Source organism: Atheta coriaria, unplaced genomic scaffold, assembly GCF_025399875.1.
Source record: "Atheta coriaria isolate IRGN ID8LTWV9N9 unplaced genomic scaffold, Caltech_Dcor_3.1 hic_scaffold_11_pilon, whole genome shotgun sequence".
In the NCBI taxonomy this organism is placed as follows: Eukaryota; Metazoa; Arthropoda; class Insecta; order Coleoptera; family Staphylinidae; genus Dalotia; species Dalotia coriaria.
Window position 1 is genome coordinate 210,669 of NW_027045453.1, and position 20,949 is coordinate 231,617.

General features: G+C 38.6%; 6 protein-coding genes and 2 long non-coding RNA genes across 14 annotated transcripts in view; 6 read left to right on the top strand and 2 right to left on the bottom strand.

Annotated features, from left to right (window-relative positions):
- Positions 1–31: 31 nt before the first annotated feature.
- LOC135801664 (acyl-coenzyme A thioesterase 13-like) lies at positions 32–715 on the top strand. Its single transcript, XM_065315158.1, has 3 exons — positions 32–173; positions 229–416; positions 474–715. The coding sequence occupies exons 1-3, from the start codon at positions 93–95 to the stop codon at positions 640–642; spliced, it is 438 nt and encodes a 145-aa protein (XP_065171230.1). The 5' UTR covers positions 32–92; the 3' UTR covers positions 643–715.
- Positions 716–739: 24 nt separating this feature from the next.
- On the top strand, positions 740–1,707 carry LOC135801663 (acyl-coenzyme A thioesterase 13-like). Its single transcript, XM_065315156.1, has 3 exons — positions 740–1,007; positions 1,102–1,289; positions 1,341–1,707. The coding sequence occupies exons 1-3, from the start codon at positions 939–941 to the stop codon at positions 1,495–1,497; spliced, it is 414 nt and encodes a 137-aa protein (XP_065171228.1). The 5' UTR covers positions 740–938; the 3' UTR covers positions 1,498–1,707.
- A 305-nt stretch (positions 1,708–2,012) lies between these two features.
- Positions 2,013–2,536, top strand: LOC135801638 (acyl-coenzyme A thioesterase 13-like). The gene is made up of 3 exons (XM_065315096.1): positions 2,013–2,051; positions 2,130–2,317; positions 2,377–2,536. Exons 1-3 carry the CDS (start codon positions 2,013–2,015, stop codon positions 2,534–2,536), a joined length of 387 nt encoding a protein of 128 aa, XP_065171168.1.
- LOC135801658 (major facilitator superfamily domain-containing protein 9-like) lies at positions 2,532–5,320 on the top strand. 4 transcript variants are annotated; one of them, XM_065315149.1, is made up of 8 exons: positions 2,532–2,914; positions 2,984–3,170; positions 3,237–3,530; positions 3,580–3,798; positions 3,896–4,027; positions 4,087–4,216; positions 4,296–4,511; positions 4,562–5,320. In XM_065315149.1, exons 4-8 carry the CDS (start codon positions 3,721–3,723, stop codon positions 5,266–5,268), a joined length of 1,263 nt encoding a protein of 420 aa, XP_065171221.1. In that variant the 5' UTR covers positions 2,532–2,914; positions 2,984–3,170; positions 3,237–3,530; positions 3,580–3,720; the 3' UTR covers positions 5,269–5,320. The 4 variants fall into 4 exon arrangements, with proteins under 4 accessions (XP_065171221.1, XP_065171222.1, XP_065171223.1 ...); XM_065315150.1 differs by having other exon boundaries at positions 3,615–3,798; XM_065315151.1 differs by having other exon boundaries at positions 3,237–3,381; positions 3,440–3,798.
- On the bottom strand, positions 5,304–6,389 carry LOC135801666 (uncharacterized). The gene is made up of 2 exons (XR_010550420.1): positions 6,129–6,389; positions 5,304–6,071 (listed from the first exon to the last, which is right to left on the bottom strand). It is a non-coding gene; the product is annotated as an uncharacterized lncRNA (long non-coding RNA).
- A 110-nt stretch (positions 6,390–6,499) lies between these two features.
- Positions 6,500–7,989, bottom strand: LOC135801665 (uncharacterized). 3 transcript variants are annotated; one of them, XR_010550419.1, is made up of 5 exons: positions 7,637–7,723; positions 7,292–7,549; positions 7,113–7,207; positions 6,588–6,667; positions 6,500–6,526 (listed from the first exon to the last, which is right to left on the bottom strand). It is a non-coding gene; the product is annotated as an uncharacterized lncRNA (long non-coding RNA). The 3 variants fall into 3 exon arrangements; XR_010550418.1 differs by lacking the exons at positions 6,500–6,526; positions 6,588–6,667 and adding an exon at positions 6,893–6,936; XR_010550417.1 differs by lacking the exons at positions 6,500–6,526; positions 6,588–6,667 and adding an exon at positions 7,847–7,989 and having other exon boundaries at positions 7,124–7,207.
- On the top strand, positions 7,691–8,602 carry LOC135801661 (intraflagellar transport protein 43 homolog). Its single transcript, XM_065315154.1, has 3 exons — positions 7,691–7,828; positions 7,886–8,196; positions 8,247–8,602. The coding sequence occupies exons 1-3, from the start codon at positions 7,787–7,789 to the stop codon at positions 8,440–8,442; spliced, it is 549 nt and encodes a 182-aa protein (XP_065171226.1). The 5' UTR covers positions 7,691–7,786; the 3' UTR covers positions 8,443–8,602.
- A 385-nt stretch (positions 8,603–8,987) lies between these two features.
- The window catches only part of mamo (maternal gene required for meiosis), a 97,881-nt gene continuing 85,919 nt past the window's right edge, over positions 8,988–20,949 (top strand). Inside the window, exon 1 of one of the 2 annotated variants that reach the window (XM_065315068.1) lies at positions 8,988–9,121. The gene's annotated coding sequence lies outside the window, so the exon portion shown is untranslated. The remainder of the gene's footprint in view (positions 9,122–20,949) is intronic. The other variant, XM_065315069.1, reaches the window with a different exon arrangement.

Below are 20,949 nucleotides of genomic sequence, written 5' to 3' on the forward strand. Positions count from 1 at the left end.
GCTTATTAAAGTGCGTCGTCAACTGAGTATGATCAGACCGGGATAAATAAGCTGTTTAAATTACAACAAGCTTAAAGGATAACAAGATCAAAATGGCTGCTACAACGAAAGCAGTATCCGCTATTCGCAACTACCTCAAAAATTGTTCTGGTTTTGAGTCAATACTTAAAAATGTATGATTGATAGATATATAAAAGCTTAATATTATTAAAAACAAACATATTGTAGATTAAAATCATATCTGCTGGCAATGGGACATGTTTAGCTGAGTACAAAGTGGAACAAAATGCAACCAACGTTCTTGGTTCATTACATGGTGGATTTACGGCAACTTTGGTTGATGCTACTTCAACTTATGCACTGTATTGTGATCAGGACGAAATTACACCTAGTGTATCTCTTGATATGCACATGACGTAAGTTCTTACTGTAAGCAATTAAAGATTAACAATTAATTAATTAAATGTATGCAGCTACATGAAAGCTGCAAACCTTGGTGATGAAATTTTAATTGATGCTAAAACAATGAGAGCTGGTAAAAACTTGGCATATCTTAGGGTGGAGGTTAAAAACAAACAAACTGGAGATCTGCTGGCTCAAGCTTTGCACACAAGGTTTCTATTATCGGAAAAATCATATTGAACAAGCAGTAATTGTAATTACTAATCTAGAATTCTGGAAGCGACTTTACTGATAATTAAATGATTTAATGCAATATTTATGAGCAAATAGTTCAACATTTTATGTCTAGTCATTATTTAATATCTACACATACAATCACTTCATTGCTAACATTTCTCAAAAGTACGAAGTCCACAAAACAGTTTATGTCATAAAATCAGTCGTGAATTTATAATCTGAGTCTAGGTACACCTAATTCATAATTAGTCAAAGTTTCCAACCAAGCAGACTTAATTTTATATTCCACAAATTTCATCATGCCAAAAGCAGATCTACTGAACCAATTTATAAAAACCTTGAAAGGATTCGATAAAGTAGTAAAAAATGTGAGTAAATCTGAATATTAATCAAGTACGTACATGTTGAAGACTAGAATTTCCTTAAATCTTGAAATTTGTCTAATATATTACATAACCTTAGGTTAAATTCTTAAAAGGAGATAAAGGAAATTGCGTTGCGACGGTCAAAATACAAGAGGATAATCTGAATCCCATGGGTGGTCTGCATGGTGGTTTCTCTGCAACTTTAGTCGATTCAATCTCTAGTTTTGGTTTGATGACTCATGAACCATGGGCCACACCAAGTGTATCTGTTAACATAAATCTTACGTAAGACATACAATTTTCATGTCTATAGTTGTCTTAATGATGAGTTTTCAGTTATCTGAAAGGTGCAAAAGTTGGTGAAGAAATTACGATTATTTCGAATGTCTTAAGAGCTGGAAAAACTATGGCTTATTTGGATGTTGAACTGCGTAATGCAGCTGATCAACTGCTAGTGAAGGCTGAACATACAAAATTTAAAATGGGTGCTTAACATAGTGCAAGTTTTGAAATTGCTAGTACAATTGTTGCCAGCTTTAAGTATTAATAAAAGTTAAGTTTGTTTGTGTTCCAATAATGTACTTATCAACTTTTTTTGAAAAATACATTGTTCATTCATTCATTTTTAGTTTGCTGAATGTCAAGAACTCATTGAAAAAGATTTGAAATTATTAATGCAAATAAACCTATAGATTTAAATATGTATTGTGGGCCTTCTATAATTCGTAACTTTTATCAGCAACCAAAAATCACTCAAAATTCAAATTATAATGTTCGCAAAAAGTAGTTTCCATATGTTAAAGATAAACATATAGAAAGGTATGTTAACTACTCGGAAAATAAAAACTTATCGCAAAATATTTCGTAGTAAATGGTTTAATGTATTGGCAAAGGTATGGAATAGGTGGGAAGTCATTAGTATACTTGCTAGTATCATTCGCATGAATGTTTTTGCCACGTGTAATCACCATGCCAAAAATGCAAGTTTTATATCAAACAATCAGGAGAATGAGTGGGGTCAGTGGTTTTTGCCGAACTGTTAGCCACGTGAGTAACGTTAAACAATTTACATCTACGAAGAATCGCCAGAAAGAAGATAAATGAAAGCCTTCATTTCTTTTCAAGGTGAAAGTAATAAAAGTGAATAGTGGCAACTGCTTTGCAAAGTTGACCCTGCAAGAAGATGATCTAAATCCCATGGGTGGCATGCACGGTGGATTGGCCGCAACTTTGATCGATAATATATCTAGTACTGGTTTATTATCACATAGTAAATGGCGAGAACCTAGTCCAACTATTAGGCTGAATTTATCGTAAGTGCAAATTAAAGCTGCAGTGCTGCTGAAAATATTTGCTGTTGTTTTGTGTACAGGTATCTGCGAAACGCACAATATGGTGAGGAGATCACTATAGAGTCTAAGGTTCTAAAAGTTGGGAAAAATATGGCGTTTGTAGACGTGGAGATACGAAATGCAGAAAAAGAATTACTGGTGAAGGGCGAGCATGTGAAATTACGAAGTTCTTCCTCTTAAATTTATTTCATAAGAATGTAAATATTTATAAAAACGCATTTTTAAAATAAATACAATAGCTTATGCGGATATTATTTATAAAACACAAATACTAATTACCATTTTTGTGGCTTCATGTTTAAATGAATTAGTATGAACAAGTAATAGATAAAATGGTAAACTTTGGACTTGTTATAATTAAAATCCAACCAACAGTTAACTAATATCAGAAGAATAGAGTTAATACAGCCTGTGCTTACTGCACAGCACCACTTAATGCCTTAAAGTCAACTACTTAAGTATTCCAGCTACTGATCCAAAATGCCTAAAGCACAATGGTTGAATCAATACTTGAAATCAGCTCCGGTTAGAAATGGATTTGATAAAGTCTTACGAAATGTAAGTACAAACTTGCAAAACTAAGATGATTGCTTTTTTAATAACACAGTAGTAATAATTTGTTTCAAGGTTAATATATTGCAAGCTGATCAAGGTAGTTGTGTTGCCACTGTTAAAGTAACAAAAGATGATGTCAATCCACTAGGAGCATTACACGGAGGGTTTTCAGCTAGATTATTGATTCAATTTCTCATAGTGGGCTGTTAACACACAAAGATTGGCCAAATATAAGTGTTTCTGTTAATCTTAATATACTGTGAGTACTAATATTTAAATGAGCTGTGCATCATTGATATACTGAATATAAATCTAATTATTATAGGTACATGATGATGAGTTGATTAAAGCTGGCAAGTCCTTTGCTTTTCTGGATATTGAACTTTGCAATCTCAAGACTGATCAACTGCTAGTTAAAGCAGAACAAACTAAGTTTAAAGTTTAATTTGCTACATGTTTTAATACTATTGGTAATACTTTTTTGATAAATATTGCAAAATGAAGATTTTATACTGACTCATTTTCAAGTCTAGTAGATTTAATAAACAAACTGTGTCAAAACAAATGTTTGCTGGAAATTAACTGTCAGACTTCAATTTAAACACATCGTTCGTGAAGTGTACGTTGAAAATTCAATATAAGTCCAGCTCATAATCATTAACTTGTAGGTAATTAAAACGTGTTCCAATTCTAAATTGTTTAGGTGCCAGTGATAACGACAATAAAAAACGATGCAAGGTTATGGTGAAGAAGACAATGCTAGTGTTTTAAAGCAAATTCATGAGTAAATCAAGTAAATCTTCTGAATAATGTCCGAAATGGAAGGCACACGGCGTGTGCAGATTAATAACAGTGCATTAAGGATGATTTATGCAATGTCATTCATAGTAAGTAAATATCGCAGCCATTTTGACGTCGAAGGTCACGCGCTGCGCACCAATTTCGAAATTTAAAAGTTATTGCCTAATTTCTTTTCTTTTGCAGGATTTATTTGCGGTGGGCGTTATATTCCCATTCTTGGGGCCCTATGTGAAGTCCTTAGGATGTACAGACACACAAGTAGGAATTTTTGGCTCAGCATATGCTGCTCTACAAGTTATTTCTGGACCTATCATTGTAAGGGATTGCTTAAAAATCTTGAATATCAAATTTACTCATTTCTATGATCTCTCAAGGGAAGTTGGAGTGATATCAGAGGTCGTAAATCTATATTATTCGTCACATTGATGATAAGCACCGTTCTCTATTTCCTGATGGGATTTTGCACGACTCTTATAAGTCTTCTTATCCTCAGACTTTTATTAGGTACAGTTTAAAAAGTTTGCTGAAACTATCATTTCATAGCATATCAACTATCAGTATGGTTAATTTTGCTTATTTAAAGGTATTTTTAAACATACGCAAACCCTGAATAAAGCAATCATCACAGACCTAACCGGAAACGACAAACAATTGAATATGGCCGTTTATGGTCGGTGTACATCTTTCGCTTCGATTGGATTTGTTTTTGGTCCAATGGTAAGCGGTCATCTGAGCGAGTTTGATAATGCATTGCAATATATTTGCTCATTAACCGCTTTTCTCTTTGTAGTAAATACAAGTAAGTTCAATTATGTTAACAGAACTTGACTGCAAATTGTTTAAAATTAGTTTTAGCTTATTGCTTACCGAATCTCAAACCGACGTGTTCCCGTCAAAATCGCACTGCGAGAAATGAACTGAAAATAGTCGTCCAGGACCTAAGGGCTGTGAACTGGACAAACCACTGGGGTGCATTTCTTCTAAAATTCTTTTATATTTTTGTGACGACAATGTTCTTCTCAACACAACCATTTTACTTAAGTGAAATGTTCGACGCTGGTAAACTTGAAGTCGGCTATGTGATATCGCTCGTTTCGCTAGTCGGTGTAATCTGTGGCTTCTGCATGTCACGTTTCACAATACTTTTTTACGGAGTGAATGAAACCGCCACCCTCCGGACATATCACATGTTTCTCTTGCTGACGATTTGTTTCATCGGGTTTTTAAGCGTTCGCAATATCTTCGTCTTTGCACTGTTGCTCGTCCCATTCGGGGTGTGCAATGCGGTGCTTAGGATTGTAACAATGGAGTTGGTTGTCGCAAAGTGTAAGGACCACGAACGCGGAAGTTTAACTGGTGCATCGGATAGTATGATGTCGTTAGGACGCTTCCTGGCGCCGATGACGGCCGGAATTCTCGCAGATAAATCGTCGACAGGTGGTGTAATGCTATACGCGGCGTTATTCTCACTGCTCGGGACAGGTGTTGCTTATCATTTGTATGCAATTGATAAACTTGAAGCCAAATATCATGGTGATGGGGACAAGACGGATTAGCATGTTTCGTGAAACAAAGTTCCACTAAATATAAATTTAATGTACATGAGGGTATATATTTTGTCTTCTTGCTTTAAGAATGACTAATTATGCTTTTATTATTTGCACTTATAGCAAGATTGAATGATTTCATAATTTGTTGTTCTACTACTTTCATTTTGAATTTTCCGGTTGCCATGCCAATTGTTTAAATCCCAAAAGTGTAGCGAATATTAAAGGAACCACAGCCAACGTCTGAACGGCTCGATGTGAATAAAGATCACAATAAGCGCCCAGCACCACGGGAAGAACACAAGTGATAAGTTTCTGTAAACATTCCATAGAGTTTTTCGTCATCGAATCTGCCTCTATTCCCCAGAGGCGTTCAAACATCTCTCTTGACATTGCTAGCCCCACGAATGCCAATAAATATTCGCCATAGTCATGTGACCGGCACAAAATGTACATCGCGATCGTCATAACCAGAAGACAAGTTAATAATAATTGTCGGATATGCTTCTGAATACTCAGAACAGAGTTATTTAGAAGTTGGCATGCGAATTTAGCGGAGTGAAAGATTAAATTGTGCATTGCTATTGTAAATCCAATCAAACTCGCTGATGCATTGAGATTTGCGGTCATTACCAGAGTAAATTTGATAAAAAAGCATGAAAGTCCAATTGTTGTGAGTATTTTCACCATTGAGAGCAGGGATTTACTCTTCCAGCACTCGCGCCAACTGCTTTGCCATAGTTTTGACATTGGCGGTGAGGGCAATTGAATGTTTGTTGTAATATTGTCTTGAGGTAATTTATAAGCCAATACTATGTGAAAGAAATACTTTAGATTAAGTCTTGTAAAAATGTTAAAAACCGTCTTACCAAGACTTAAAGTTGTTAAAATATTGATCATAGAAGCGACACATAGAATACTGGTATCGTGATACAGCAATCCGCCACAGAAAGGGCCCAGTATAAAAGCCACATTTTTCAATTGTCGTACATAATGATCTCCTGTGGTCTGCTGAGTTTTTGCGATTAACACGTCAGTGGAATACTGAGTTTGGTTGAAGAAAACTGAAATTATAATTTAATACTTGACCTGTTGCTCTGTACTTCTTAGGAATGAAGTAAAATCTCCAAATACTTACAGAAAGGCATCCGGAACAGCAAAACAAGCGATAGTCATTAGCAATGATAACAATTAAATAGTTGAAAAATGTCATCACATGGCTGAACAGTAGTAAATTACGTGCCCCAACAAACATTGTCACTGGGCTCTGAAAACAAAGAAAATGCACATTCCATACATAATTTTAATGTTTATGTCATTAAACTTACCAATAACGGGCTTATTATAATTTGACTTAAGACTTGAACCATGCTCAATAAGCCCAGAAGGAAGTGTGAACCTTTTAAACCTACCACAATGTAATTATTTAGAACTGGAAGTGTCAATCCAGTGCAAAATGAATCCTGCAAATAAATCAAACATGTAATCTAAAGAAAATCACTTTTCTGATAAAACTTACCAAAAATGAAATTATGTAAAGTTGGTTGAGACTTTTGCTGTCCATTATAGATTTAAACAGCTCTAATGAGTGAAGACTTTGTAAATGAAGTAATTTTGCCCAGGTTTAAATGTTCTTGAGACCAAATTTGTTTGTTCTTTCTGGTTGCACTTGACTGACTTGAATGAACAAAATCAATCAAGTGAATCATGCAATTTCAACACAAATGTTGAACAAATGTTAATTTAAATGAAACATAAACACTATTATTTAGAAGAATTAATGAAATTTATGAAAATGAAACTTGTCAATTTGACATTGAGTACATCACAGTAAGTATTCACCAGAAACTTACCAGTACAGCAATAACTTTATAATAAACTTTAATTATTTGTCCATCACTCAATTAACATTTTACTCTTTAACTAGTCCTAAGCATTGTCATTTAATCTACAAAAAGCATTTATTAAATACAAGAAATAACAATAAGTGGTAAATTTATTGCATCTATTAAATAATGTGTGACTGATTTACAATTTACTGTTTGGAACCTTGCTCCATTGCTTGGAGAATACGAAGGTCTTGACTCTGTTGAATCTTTTTGATGGCATCCTTTAGTTCATCATCACGCTGTTTGTTTACGGGCGGGAAGACAGTCTGCTTCAATTTAGTCACATAATCTTCATAATATTCGGGTTGATTGAAATAGTGGAACATTGCTACGGAAAACTCATGTAGAGCGTCATTTTAAAGACTTCCAACTGCCAATTGCCCATTAGTATTGCTTTATTTCTATGAATAGAATCGAAAGCGAAGAAAATCAAAAAGAACTACTCACAGAAGCAGTAAATAATGTATAATAATATGTATTATAATTACGTTTTTAGGGATGAAGAAAGCAGGGTTATATTTTGAAAACAGATGTGCTTTTAGGTTGGGAAATCGATTTTAAATTCGTTGTGTTCACTACAAACAAACAAACGAATAGAGAAGTCATTGCCGATTATTGCATTATTAATTCTATAAATTATGAACTGGGACGATGATATTGATACGCTAGCTCAGAAAAAGGTATTATTTCAATCTTACACATTGTTCATGTCTGACTCTGAATTTGAAATTATCCAGTCTGCTGCAAAGCAAGGACGTCGTGCCGGCATGACACAAAGTCCAGACCGTCCAGAAACTCAAGACTTATCATTAGACAGTGACCCTGGTAGTCCAGGTCCTACTCTTCTTAAGGCACATAAAACAGGTCGTTGGGCTGATGAGGGTTCTAAATCTGCCAGGAAGTCGTCAATAAATTTAATTGAACAGGAGAGATTTGAAGGGCAAGTGAGTCGAAGAGATGACTCTGATGATGATATTCCCATCATTCCAGATATTGATGATATGCAAGAAGAAATGTTGTCTCTTCATGACACATCAAAGAAGCCTAGGTAAAATTAAAGCAATTTTGTTCTAAGGATTAGTAATTGTTGCTTTTTAGCATTTCTGTAAATAAAGCAACTTATAAGGAACTGGGCTCAGAGGTTAGCAACTTGCAGAAGAAGATTGCTAATATTGGGAATATTAATTTGTCCTTCTTGACAACTCAGTTATATCCAGAGGATGATATCAAGGATTTGGATGAACCATGGACCATGGATGATTTATTTGAGACTTTATTGACTTGCAACAAATGATGAACATCCTGAAGAAATTTTAATTTATTTAATTTTTAATATAAGTTTTATTAATAGTACATCCGTCCAGAGTTTTTTACATGCACATTATTAAAATATTTGAAAATCTTTTTTGTGCAATGAATAAAATTAGTATTAAAAGTTTGAAATTGCCAAAAAATGAGCAGCACTAAATAATTTTGAATTATATTTTCAATAAATACCGCAGTTTTTAGCTAATAAGACTGGATCTAAAACGTATTCAACATATAGTTATGCTATACCTGCTGCTATCTGCTGATTATGTTTAGTTACGTATTTCTCATATAGGTGTCGTTAGCAATATTGAATTAAAGATAATATTAAATGTTTTCCTTTCTGTTTCCCATATAGATGACGCTAGCAATATCAAAATAAGGATAATATCAAGTTTTCCTTTGGAATATTCAGGATATCCGGTGGTGTGTGGAGAATCTATTGCAGTAAACTGAGGACATGAAACTTGCAGTCTATTTTCCGCCGCTGGATGGCTCCACCAATCTTTAACTTTGTTTATTCGTTTTGCATCGCGGCGTGCAGTGATAATCAAACGTGCACCGAACTCGTCTGCGAACTGAAGCCGATTTTCCACCAAAGCCGCTATTTTCCACCGAAAACGCACCAGGATGGTAATAAGTCTACAACCAATTAACTAATTAAGGTATGTGATTACTGATTACTAATTAATTCTCAACACAACGTGTCACTGTAGTCGTATAAACAAACAAGTTTTTTTTATTGTTTGTTTTGTAGTTTTAGTAGATACAAGAAGAAAATCTTGACACGTTGGTGGTTTACTGGCGATAGTGGCAATGTTAGCAATGAATCCAAGGTGTGTTTTGTGTATTTTTTGCGCGCACGCTTGAAGAATTCCTCTTTCTTCGCGTGGCGCATTGTCGTGTCGGCCGGTGCACCGCGAGCGATTCAGGACGCGCATCTTCGCTCGCATCTCCTCGTGCGTGGCGTGCGCGTTTCGCGCGTCCCGCGGTGGCCGCCTCATGCCATCTTCATGCGGTCCATTGTGCCGATGCGGGTGTAGGTGTGGGCAGGCGGATACGTATCGGCGTTGTCGATCGCTCACACGTGGGCCGTGGGGTAGGTCGCGGCCGCACGCCCTATGCTAATGGCCCACACAGGCCTCCGTCGGCCCATTATTCAATCCGAGAAAAACACCAAACAACAAACCGTCGCAAACAATTGCGAATAAATCCCTCGTGATGGCAAATACTCAAATTAAAAGTCTCTCCTGGTAAAAATCAACAAACAACTTCAAAGGCAAGCTATTTTTAAAGATATAAATTAGGTCATAACGCCATGTCATAACTTCCACAATATAATTGATATGGTAAGAACTTGTTTGACTTGTTCTGGATTTAATCCTGACAGCGACAATGTCCCTGCACGGTCGTCACATCCATCGTGATGTAAGCGTAAAGTCAGAACAATCGATTCGCGTATCGATTCGATTATGCGCTGCATAACAGCGAAACACCGGCTGAAAGCGATAAATAACGCAGGTTTGCAGTGTCGCACTGTGCCCACCTTATTAATATTCATAATTCATATAATATTCTTTAGTATTTGCACACTCGCGCTCGTGCGTCAAACATTGCGGCGGAATATCTTGCATTGTATCTCTCTAATAACCATGTCTTTTGATATCTATTGAATAACATCAATAGAATTACAGGAGGTTACAAATAAAAACATTAAATATTTTTATCTTCATAAAAATGAAGATTTTAATGATAAAATGTAAGTATGTTTACTTTTAAATTATTTTTTGAAGTTTTTAATTGATTTGCAAAAGAAATCTTAAATAAATAGCGAATTGTAAGAATTTGGAAGGCCTTGTATAAAATTTGATATATTTGAAGTTGATGCAAGGCGATTAATATAAATAACGTTTATTGTTTAATCCCACAGCGAGCGAACAAGTTGCCGCTAATGTTAATGAGAAAATTGCTCAACTCCGCGAAGGAACGAGACTTTAATCGATTGATTCTCAATAAAATGTTTGTATAAATAGCAAATACGTTGGAAAAAAGTGCCATTCTCTATTGATCACCTTTGCGATGCAATATAGTGATGCTTGAAAAATGTTTGAAATCAAGTTCCTCGATATTAATAGGTTTATTATGCAAACTGGACGCGCATTGGTTGCGCGCTCGCCATCTTTGATCGACAATAAATGGCACAAGAGATTAGCAGCGTGTTCGCCGTGTGTAACATGTGCCCTTGTGCCGTTTCGTTTTCTATTATCATTCTATCGAGTTGGCGCATAACGCACGCGGCGTGCAAATACACCGGTGCACCTAGATTTAGATATATTCCGCATCGGCTTTGATATGCAAATTGTTTTTCTTCACGTGGGTTTCGCGCACACATCATTCGATGATGTATATTGGCAACGCATATGAAATATGAAATTTTACAACAAATTTTATAGTTTAATCTCTGAGATTTTGGAATAATATTAGAAAACTTTTTGTTTTAGATTTTAAGGTTTGCAATAAACATTCACACAGGATGCACCGTAGCAACCACAGTATTCGCGCATATTATCTGTACAAAGCGTACTTAATTACAGTAATTAAACCAATTTGACACTAGAAGCTCCGGAACGCTGATTCTTTTTATCTTCGTGCCTTCTTCTTCATTTTCGATGCTTTCGTCGAGCATTACATCGTTAAATTGGCAGTGTGCACAATCCAGAAAGGATCACAGCGCAGCCGAGTGAACAAAAGGCCGAGTGTAATATTGTTTTAATTAAAGTGCGTGCGTGCGCGGCGCGACGCGGCGTTTAGCGCGGATTTAGTCGAGCGTGATTTATGTGGGTTTAATATAAATGACCGGATGGCTCGCGTGAGCCGCATGTGTGCGCAGGAACACCCACATAAGTGAGTGCAATCCGTCATATTATACCATCGGCATCGGCCGCTGCGGCAATGTCATAACATCGTCATGAGAGGAGAAAACGCAATTTCGTTTTCAGCTGCATGTCGCTGCATTTTTCCACCGCTGCCAGTCGGGCGAAATTAGCTGCGCGGAATGGAAGTGCGAAAAATTAGTGCAGGCACACGTTTATGACCGAAAAATTATTAATTATGGACGTTTCATTTTCCCGTGTGGAATTGGGTCATTTTAAACTTCACTTTCATTTCTTCAACTGTCATAAAAATACACAAAAAAAAATCCAAATTTTATTATGTATTTAAACTTAAAGTAGTAGACTTAAATTTAATACGGTTGGTTCTTCTGCTGAATGATTCTTCGAGTCATTTTTTCGTGTGCGCAAAAACAGAAATGTCGAGTTTTCTGTGGGGGTGTAAAACAATTCAGACTCGCAATGCGCACACATCCTCTTAGCGCGGCTTAGCCGCGTCGAGAGAACGCAAAATGTAATTCACGACCGACTCGCCTAGTTCTTGGTTCTGTACTCTTCACCTACGAACCCGACATCCAACATCCAACATTCGAAGTGCGACGCGTGTACTTATATCGCACGGAAAGTACACTCGAACGCGAAGAAACGCAGAAATGGTTGGCAAAGTGGAAAAAATTGGGAACACGCAGGCAACACGACTTAGACAGTTGAAGCGCATAACATTTTGGGATCAAATCGAAATCGAGACATTTCTCCGAAGCAAAAATACTTCTAAACTTTGTGACTTATCAAATTCATGCCATTGAATGCACTTATAATTTTTCCGAACTGAATTAGAAATAATTTTCACCGTGACGTTTAAACTATTATAAAATAGACACAATCACCCACACCACCTACGCAACTTCACTGCGCCGAAGAGCTGGCCTGTTGCTGTATTATTTTCTAGCTCTGCACGATAAGCGAAAAAATGCGCGCCTACAGGACGCTCGATCACATCCATCTCGGCTCCTTCGTCTCTTGCGTTTCCGCATGCAAATCGCGCGTATCCCCTGTGCCGCACTTTCAATTACACGCCACGAGCACGCCGAGTTGGTACTCCGGTGGCTCACCTGGTACCTCCTCTCGCAGGTCGTGCCTTCGTCGTAGGTTACTCCGAGCGTGCCGTCACATCATTTCTACCGCGGCGTCCGGCTATTATTCGCACGGTTGCTGATATGTAGCACGTCTCATATAGGTCTCTCGGAACACACCACGACGATGTGGAAGACAAGTCTGTGGTGCGCTAGCACTTACCTAAAAACTTGCAAGTGAAGACTCGCGTCGCCCACGCCGCACAATCGCGCAGAATAAAGCAGCATTGACTAGAATAGAAGAGGTCGAAGAGGAGAAGACTGGCAACCAGATGAAACTGGCGCTTAATATATCGTTGCATGCTGTCTTTTTGTGTAAAAATCAACCAGTTTCGATTTATCATGTTTTCTATGTGAAAATTTAACGGAAAACATAAAAATATATAAAAAGTAATTGCTTCTTGTATAATGCATGGTATATGTGTGCACCAGTTCCGAATTTATCGCACCGATGGCGAAAAATGCAAACGAAGTTCACGCGCGGCGGCGGTGCGAAGGAAGTCGCCGTCGAAGGAACGAATTAGCTAAAAAGCGTCATTAGCAATCTTGATCATAATAATAATATGCATGCATAAGCAACGAAACAAGCGTGCACCACATAAAAACCGAGCGCTCAACGTAATAATACTCGAACGGGTGGAAAAAATGTGTTACTCGTTTGTGAGGTTTGCCTCGCATTAATATTACAAACGCATTTGGTTGTTAATAAGATGTTACTTGTATAAATTATTCTGAAACAAAGTAATAGCGAGAGAAATTTACATAGAAATATTTCCACGTTATAAATAATAAAAATAAAGTTATTGGGGCGGTACTGAAATGTTTTGGAAGCAAATGAAAAATCTATCGAACAATTTAAAAAAAATAAAAAAAAAACAACTAAAAAAGTTGCTGAAACTAAATTATTACTCACCGCTGAGTTTTTATCTTAAACTCAAAGTGAAAGATTTGTTCAGTTGTAAAGTAATACTAATCTTTATGCCCCACATCAGAAGTGATTTACATCCAACAGATTGACATCATGACAACAAAAGGTCAACTGCTTATTGATGTATGATATTGAGAAGCGCGCTCGCACTCGCTCGATCATGCGCTAATAGAATCTCTGGGTATGTTGGGTTATGTGTGTGCTGGGTACGCGCAGTCTGAGCACAATAAAAGCACAATTTGTAGTCAATAAACATGAGCTATTGACTTTACGATTCGCAATTTACAATTTCCATCGCGCCGCGTGGCGTATTGCCTTCGATGCTGCTTCCGAGCTGACCATGGTTGACATCGCCATCGACATGTCCATGTGTCCAGGCAGTCATTGTTACCACTGAGTAACTCGAGGAGAGTGATTGCGTTCGCGTGCCACACAATTCAATACGTGAATATAATTCATTTTCCTTTTGTTGGCAGCAGGATAGGTATAGCTACTCGTACTCATACAAGACGTAGTGAGAAATTCAACCATAAACTTACAAATCAGAGTTGCATTGATTGATTTGTTAGAACGAGCTGTATTCATAGGAGGTGTGTGATTGAGTGATAAATGATGTTTTTAACCTTGATTGTGTATTTTACGCAATTAAAATGTGATTTAGATTATCCACTAGGTATTAACGTGGGTTTCAAGTGAGTTAATTAACAATACATTTAATTTGCAACGCGTTAAAGGATATCTATAAATTAAATTCACATTGGAACAAAAATATGTCAATTTTTTATTTGAATATTAATGAACTGGCTTTTTTTCGTAAAATTATAATCATTCCCGAATATTATGGACTAATATTTAATGTATTATTAAATTATCTTGTATTGTAGTCATATATGCTAAGTGGATTGCTTATAGCCGTTTATTACGCATCTATTGCTCGCCTGCGTCGGTTCTTCAGCGCTCCGGCAACATGTTTCCATTCTCCTTTCAGCTCTCGCTGCTGTTACTATTTCTCCACTCAATTGCGTTGTTCTTGGCATGTTTAAGCACATATACGATTCAACACTCGGTGCCACGCTGCACGAGTATTCATCCTTCTACGTCTTCTCGGCAGTTCTGCGGGTTTCACGTCTGTTGCACCATCCACAATTCGATCTACACATCTATTTGTTATCTGCGTTTACGGACGTAGATCCCATTGTACGGCGCGATATAATTCCCGCTTTTATTACATTGTGAAAATTGATTTCGCGATTGTTATGACGCTCATGAATAAATTTCAGATGCTAATGTTTATGTTGCTCTTCACGTACACACAAGCAAACAGGCCCTGGGTTGCTTTAAGAAATCTTTACACATCTGAAAATGCTTTGTACAATTTTGAGTCCAAAAACAGTTTAAACACTCTGTATATTATGATTGCGTGTCCGATTGAATTGTAGCGATGCCGAATTCGGTATAACGATAAATACATGCAACGAACATGACGATTGCTGGAAGTTTCGATTAGATGCAAGATTAGACTCGCGCGTTTCTTCTCGTTCCGAATCGCATGCACTTTGCATCGATATATGTGAGCTGTTGTCTTCGCGCATAATAGAAAACGACGCGAATTGTGTGGGCATCATGAACGCGCCTCGGTTTTACCTTTTGTTCTCGCATCTTTTGACCCGAACTGGACTGCTTCAATGTTACAAGCTATTATTATTGTTGAATAAATTCGTTTGGCGTTTTATTGCGCGTTTATTTATCAAGTGTCTTCGGACAAAATATGTATTGTAGATTGCGGGCTTGTAATTCATGTTGTTGCCTTTTTGGTATGAAATATTTATTTACGAGGTGATTATTTTACTCGGTAGCTATTGACATGATAAAGTAGATTTAGAAAAGTGTTCCAATAGAGGGGGAAATTCTTAGGGCACATCTTTAGTGAAGAAGTGGGCTTTCTTATGTTTAGATTTTCCTACTATGCATTTTCTTCTTTGTTCTTCTTGCTTTTGAAGCGCTGAGAGAGGAGAAAAAAGAGCGCGCCAACCGCCAACGTTGAACAGCAGGATAGGTGCTGAATGGGTAGGAATAACCGCGATATTCGCGCACGGCACGCAGTCTCACTACTCGACGTACGTGTCTCATACGCGTGGTATTTAATTAACGTCTTTGAAGAGGGGAAGAAGCATCTTCGGCGTGTAATAAAACTTGCAGCCGCACAAAACGTGTTTCTAAACGACTTAATCGTGATTGAATAATAAAATGAATACCATTTTTTATATACAATTGATGCTACTTCACCTGCATTATAATAACCATCAATTACACAACGGTGTGTAATGTTTGCGATTGCGTTTACCGTTGGCAGTTTTTAATGATATGTGACAATGCTCTCTAAGCGAATGTTTTGAAAAGCATCGAATCGGAATAACTTCATCTGAATATAATAAGATAACATTACTTACTCCTTCGTGTAGTCGCGGCGACATGCGCGCTTGGATAAATCGGCTTCAATTGGGAATGTATTGGATCGCGGTGCAATGGATTGCGCCGCATTGCGATTCAAAGTTATTCGAAACTATTCGAATGTATGTAAAACGAGCGTGTTTTACAGTTTAACGTCGAATATTTAATGTGTGCTAGTAAACCATACAATGGCGACTTGTTCAAAACATTTCGCAAAGTATTATATTTACTTACGGAAAATAAAATTCGTTCCCGTCACGCAGATCCGGTTAGAAAAATATAATGAAAGGGATGATATAAGTTGCATATTTTTCTATTTATAAATTTGCATTTAAATGCCATTTGCTAATTACCATCACCTCATAATTGCCCCGCATGCAAATCTACGTATCAATCAGTGGCATATCTATCACCTGAAGTGAATTCGCTCGGCTTCCTCGTTGTCGTAATTAAAACATAACAAATCATGAATAAACTACACAACAAACTTGCGTATAAGCAGGGCGCAGATGCATAATTCATGCGTCGAGCATATAATAGACTACATATGTTAGTGTAAGTACGGGCAGATTGCGTTTATTAAATATAAAAACAAATCGCTAACGATCACCTTTACGCGCGGCAAATAATTATTTTACACACCGCTGTGCCGCCGAACAATTATTACGAGCTCTATCGGCGATAAATGCACTCGGGCACACGTTATACATACATATCCTTGGCTGTTAATATACACATGTGCACGATACTGCGTTTATGCTCATTGGTAGGCATAAAGAAGCATAGGAAAGTGTAATTGAATGTTGTGCGAACGAGCATCGAGTGGTTATTACATCGAAAGGATGTGCTTAAGAAAGTTAACAATTTAATTTACCGTCGGCGACTAATAGACTTCAGATGTAATCGACTTTAATCACGATAAAGATATTGAGATATTAAACATTAAAGTAAACTCGCAACGTGAATATTTTCTTTGCGTGCAAGTTTTATGTTCGTTTTTATTTTTATTTCGTTGATTCAAGTTTTACGGTTTTAGGCCGGATGATTGAAATCATGAAATCAGTTAACGGCCGAACAAGCACAGCAGCGCTTCGGTTACTTTTGCCTGACTTTGCACGCCCCCTGCACGGCGAATATTTCATTGACTAATATCCTCCTCATGTTGATTTTTTTCTCCACGCTTGATGAATTGGCTGCATCGCTTCTCATCAGCCAGTCAATTATTATTAACTTCAGAGGAATCCCGGTAGCGGCGGCGGCATTAAACGTTCCTTGTTCCTTGTTCCGCAGGATTGGCCATCAGGATGCAGGATGCACGGTTGCTGGGATGTGGGGTACCTTTACGTTTGTCCCTTTTGTATTTTCAGCGCTTTTTTTGCGCCGTACGCTGCGCTGCAGGACTTCGATTGCGTTTATCGCATCCCAGTGCATCCCAGGTACATTCGGAATGAAAATATTTTACGGAAAAACAATATTTATGCTATTTTTTCTTGAGTATACAATAATACACATTAGTTATTATGATTTATTATGTAATTATTGTTTTTAAAAATAATTTCCATGTGAATCCGTATATTTTGGATGTTTTTGTAGTTACGAATTGTTTCGTGTACACACTGTATTTGCATCGGTTCTGGGGCGATCATGCTCGACGCCTGTGACAAAAAATAAACACAAAGTCGAATGGACCGGCGATAGCGATAGTGGATACGGACACAATTTGCACCGTCGGCAAGTGTCGGAGCGCACCCACACCATATCCTCATCGGCGCATCATCGATGACGCGCGGTGAAAAAACCGCCCGGCGCCCGGCAAGGCGGACGATGCTGGTAGAGATATGCAGATTGCATTAACCCCTTCTGCAGGTAGCTGCATCGAGAGAGGATAATGCGCGGAAGGGCGCGAACGGCGCGCCGGCGGAGCGGAATCATTGTATTCTTTTGTGACTCGATTGATCTGCCGATGCGCGCTCATTAGGCTCATTTATATTTAGCATTAGGCACGAGTCGCTGCCAGGGGTGTCTGCAGCAATGTTGTCGTAGTCCGACAAGAGGTCAGTGGACGCAAAAATTACCTTAGGGCAGTTTTCAAGAGGTTATTAACCCAAGAAAAAATAAAATTCAAAATTTGAACCCGGAACAAAATGTAACGAATGTTGATATTTTTAAAGTGTAATTTTTAAAAACTCAACATTAAATTTTCCCTCTCATGTACGCTCTGAAATATGAGTATAATAAACACCTCAGCTCGTAGTAAAATGACCAGAAAAAGAGCAAAAAGCAGGCTGAAATATGCCAAACATTAAACTGCCTTGTCTTGGGATTTCCTGGCCCAAATGTCTCCCCAGAATAAACATTTCTCTTGCACCACCGCGTCCTGCTCGTTTTTGGTGTTTACCAGCTTCGCGTTCTTCGTGGTATGACGCTGGAAGATGGTTGCCGGCGCTGGTGCGATATTAATAAGCCGTTATCCATCCGAGATTAAATCGTTCGTGCGGCAATGCGAGCGGGCGCGCAGCACGCCTTGGCGATATTGCGGAATCCGTTTAGCGTTTTCCTCCCGCCGCCGCAAACCAGCAGCCGGCAGCAGGCGCATCGCTTCGCAGGAAAATATAGAAAATAGATTGCGGCGCGGAGACGCCACGAGCGATCGTTATCTGGATCGAGCAACAACATCAACATTATTCCGAGAATTATGTTCCTCATTCCTTCGGCTTCGCCTTCGCCTTCCAACGGGCTCCTCCTACAAGAAACAACAACAATTCAACCAAAACAATCCGCGAACAAAAAGTGCATCGTGCGTTTGTTGTGCACATGAACGAGAAGAAAAAAAAACGGGAAAAATGTTTGAGAAAATATTAAAAACTGAAAACCATAAAGATCGAACTTTCATCGTGGTCGTGGGTCGTGGGTCCCCGCGGTGGCTTCCGTTTGTCATCGTGCGCTGTCCCATTGTCTGCGTGTCGCATCTTCGCGAGTGGACGCTATCGCCAAGGGCAACTACTGGTATCGTTTATTTGCGCATTGTTTGCATATTGTTCTCGGCCGCGTCCGCACGCACGCCGGCGAAGACGACGCGGTATTTAATATGATCGCTCGCTGGGTGTCCCGTGACTTCCATGACTCCTGCTTCTCACAGAATGCATAAAACTGATAAGGATCACCCCGGCGCTGCGCACTGATTTCTCGAATCAAACATATTCGCAAACGTTTGCGCGCGCGCTTGCAAACAGATTCGTGCTGAGTATCTTTTATTTGATCGTGTTTTTCGTGAAGATCTACATCTTCAAGCTATAAACACTTTAAGTGCATAATAAATAAACATCCTGTATCAAAATTTTCACATAATTGTATTAATTTCGTCTGTTCAGTTTATTATTTTATCCTTTTTGATGTTTGGTGATGCCTAACATGAAAACGCGCTGTCATATTTTCATATATGAGTGTGGTAAGTTTCCAACTTTCGCACTTTGGTTGGAGTTGGAGACTTAGAAACTGGCATCTGGAAAGTGAGTCGAAGCGGCTCGGTGCGAAGTAAATTTTCAGGCCGAAACGAGCTCACATATGTGGGAAACTACGTGCGAAAATACATCGCTGTTGCAGGGAAGAAGCGGGCCAAACAACATAACACACTGTTTATGGTTATTTCGAGGGTTTACGACCCTTAGTGCGCATTACGCGCCAACACGAACTCGGAACAGAAATCAGGAAAACAGCAACAAGATCAAAACAAGAAATTGTGCGAATTTACGATGTCAGTATTCATTCATTTTATTGATAATAATTTTAAAATTTGTTTTTAATTAACTGATAATTTACTCGGGGGCGGTTTTGAAATTAAATCAATATAGGTACATATGTTTTTAATTCACACACGAATTGAGTTTGTATGATTATATATGCTTGCGTCTAGAGTTGCGTATGTCCGTTGGGTTGCAAAGTTGCATGGTGTTGAGATTTTTTCCGATCGTATCGAGGGCGAGCGGACGCACGGCGGGTGGGCCACGATCCGAGAGCGCGCCGCCGCTCGCCGCTGCCGAAGAATGCGCACGCCGCGGCTACCACCGGCCGCATCGCATTATGCGAACGCTTCCACTTACTCACTCGTTACTTAGCCACTCCGAAGGCATGCGAGAACAAGAGAACAGAGGAACATCGGAGCGGAGGAGAACAACGCCGATGATTTTTTATCCACCTTGCGTCATGCCCGCTCGCTTGCACATGAGATGAAATCCGCGAGGAGGAGGCGCGGAGGCAAATCGTGCACCGTTGCGATCTCGTATTTTATACAGGCGCACGCATCGCGGAATATTTTCATGGCATGCAGATAAAACAGGGCAGCTAGGCCATCCTAGGAGAACGGAAAGTCGTATTACCGACTAGCGTAGAGTATGCAGAGCGATATGCATATGAATGTGGGTACCGGTTGGACAAAATCTCAAACGGGGACAAGAGGATTGTTTAAATAAACAAAATGCAACCGTAAAATCCATCAAATTTTAAAATAGAAATTTCGAGTCATTTAATTTATCAATTTTAAGAATTATAAAAGAAAATAGATGTAAATATAGGTTATGTTTTATCTTTAAGCTACTTGATGTTGTGGTTGAAAAAATTTTGTGTTTCTGCTTGTTGTTAAAACATTTTGCTTTGTTCGTAAATGTTCACCCATTTGTTCGCACGGCGTGCGACGTTGAAAAATGACTCGCATTACAATTAATACGCGCCATGATGTGCAGCTTCCTCTCCAGGTTTGCACGCGTGTTTACTGTTATCTTTGGCGCATCGCTTCCCATCTTGTTGCCGTGCGGCCCTTAATGGGCGGACGCCCCGCACAATGCACCTTCGCACACCTATCCGCACCGTCGTCGTGGTGCAGAAATTATATTTTGACGTCGTTCACATATTCGCAAGCGCGCGTATTTGCGGTCTCGCATTTGTGCAGCCAAACAACCGCGCCGTACAAATATGCGGCGGTTGTTGTTTTTGGACGACGCGCTCCTTATTGTTATCACAGCGAAGAGCATCGCACAAGTCGTGCAAGGCAATCATTCATTTGTTTGTGCTTGTGTAGCACGTTAGTGCTCGCG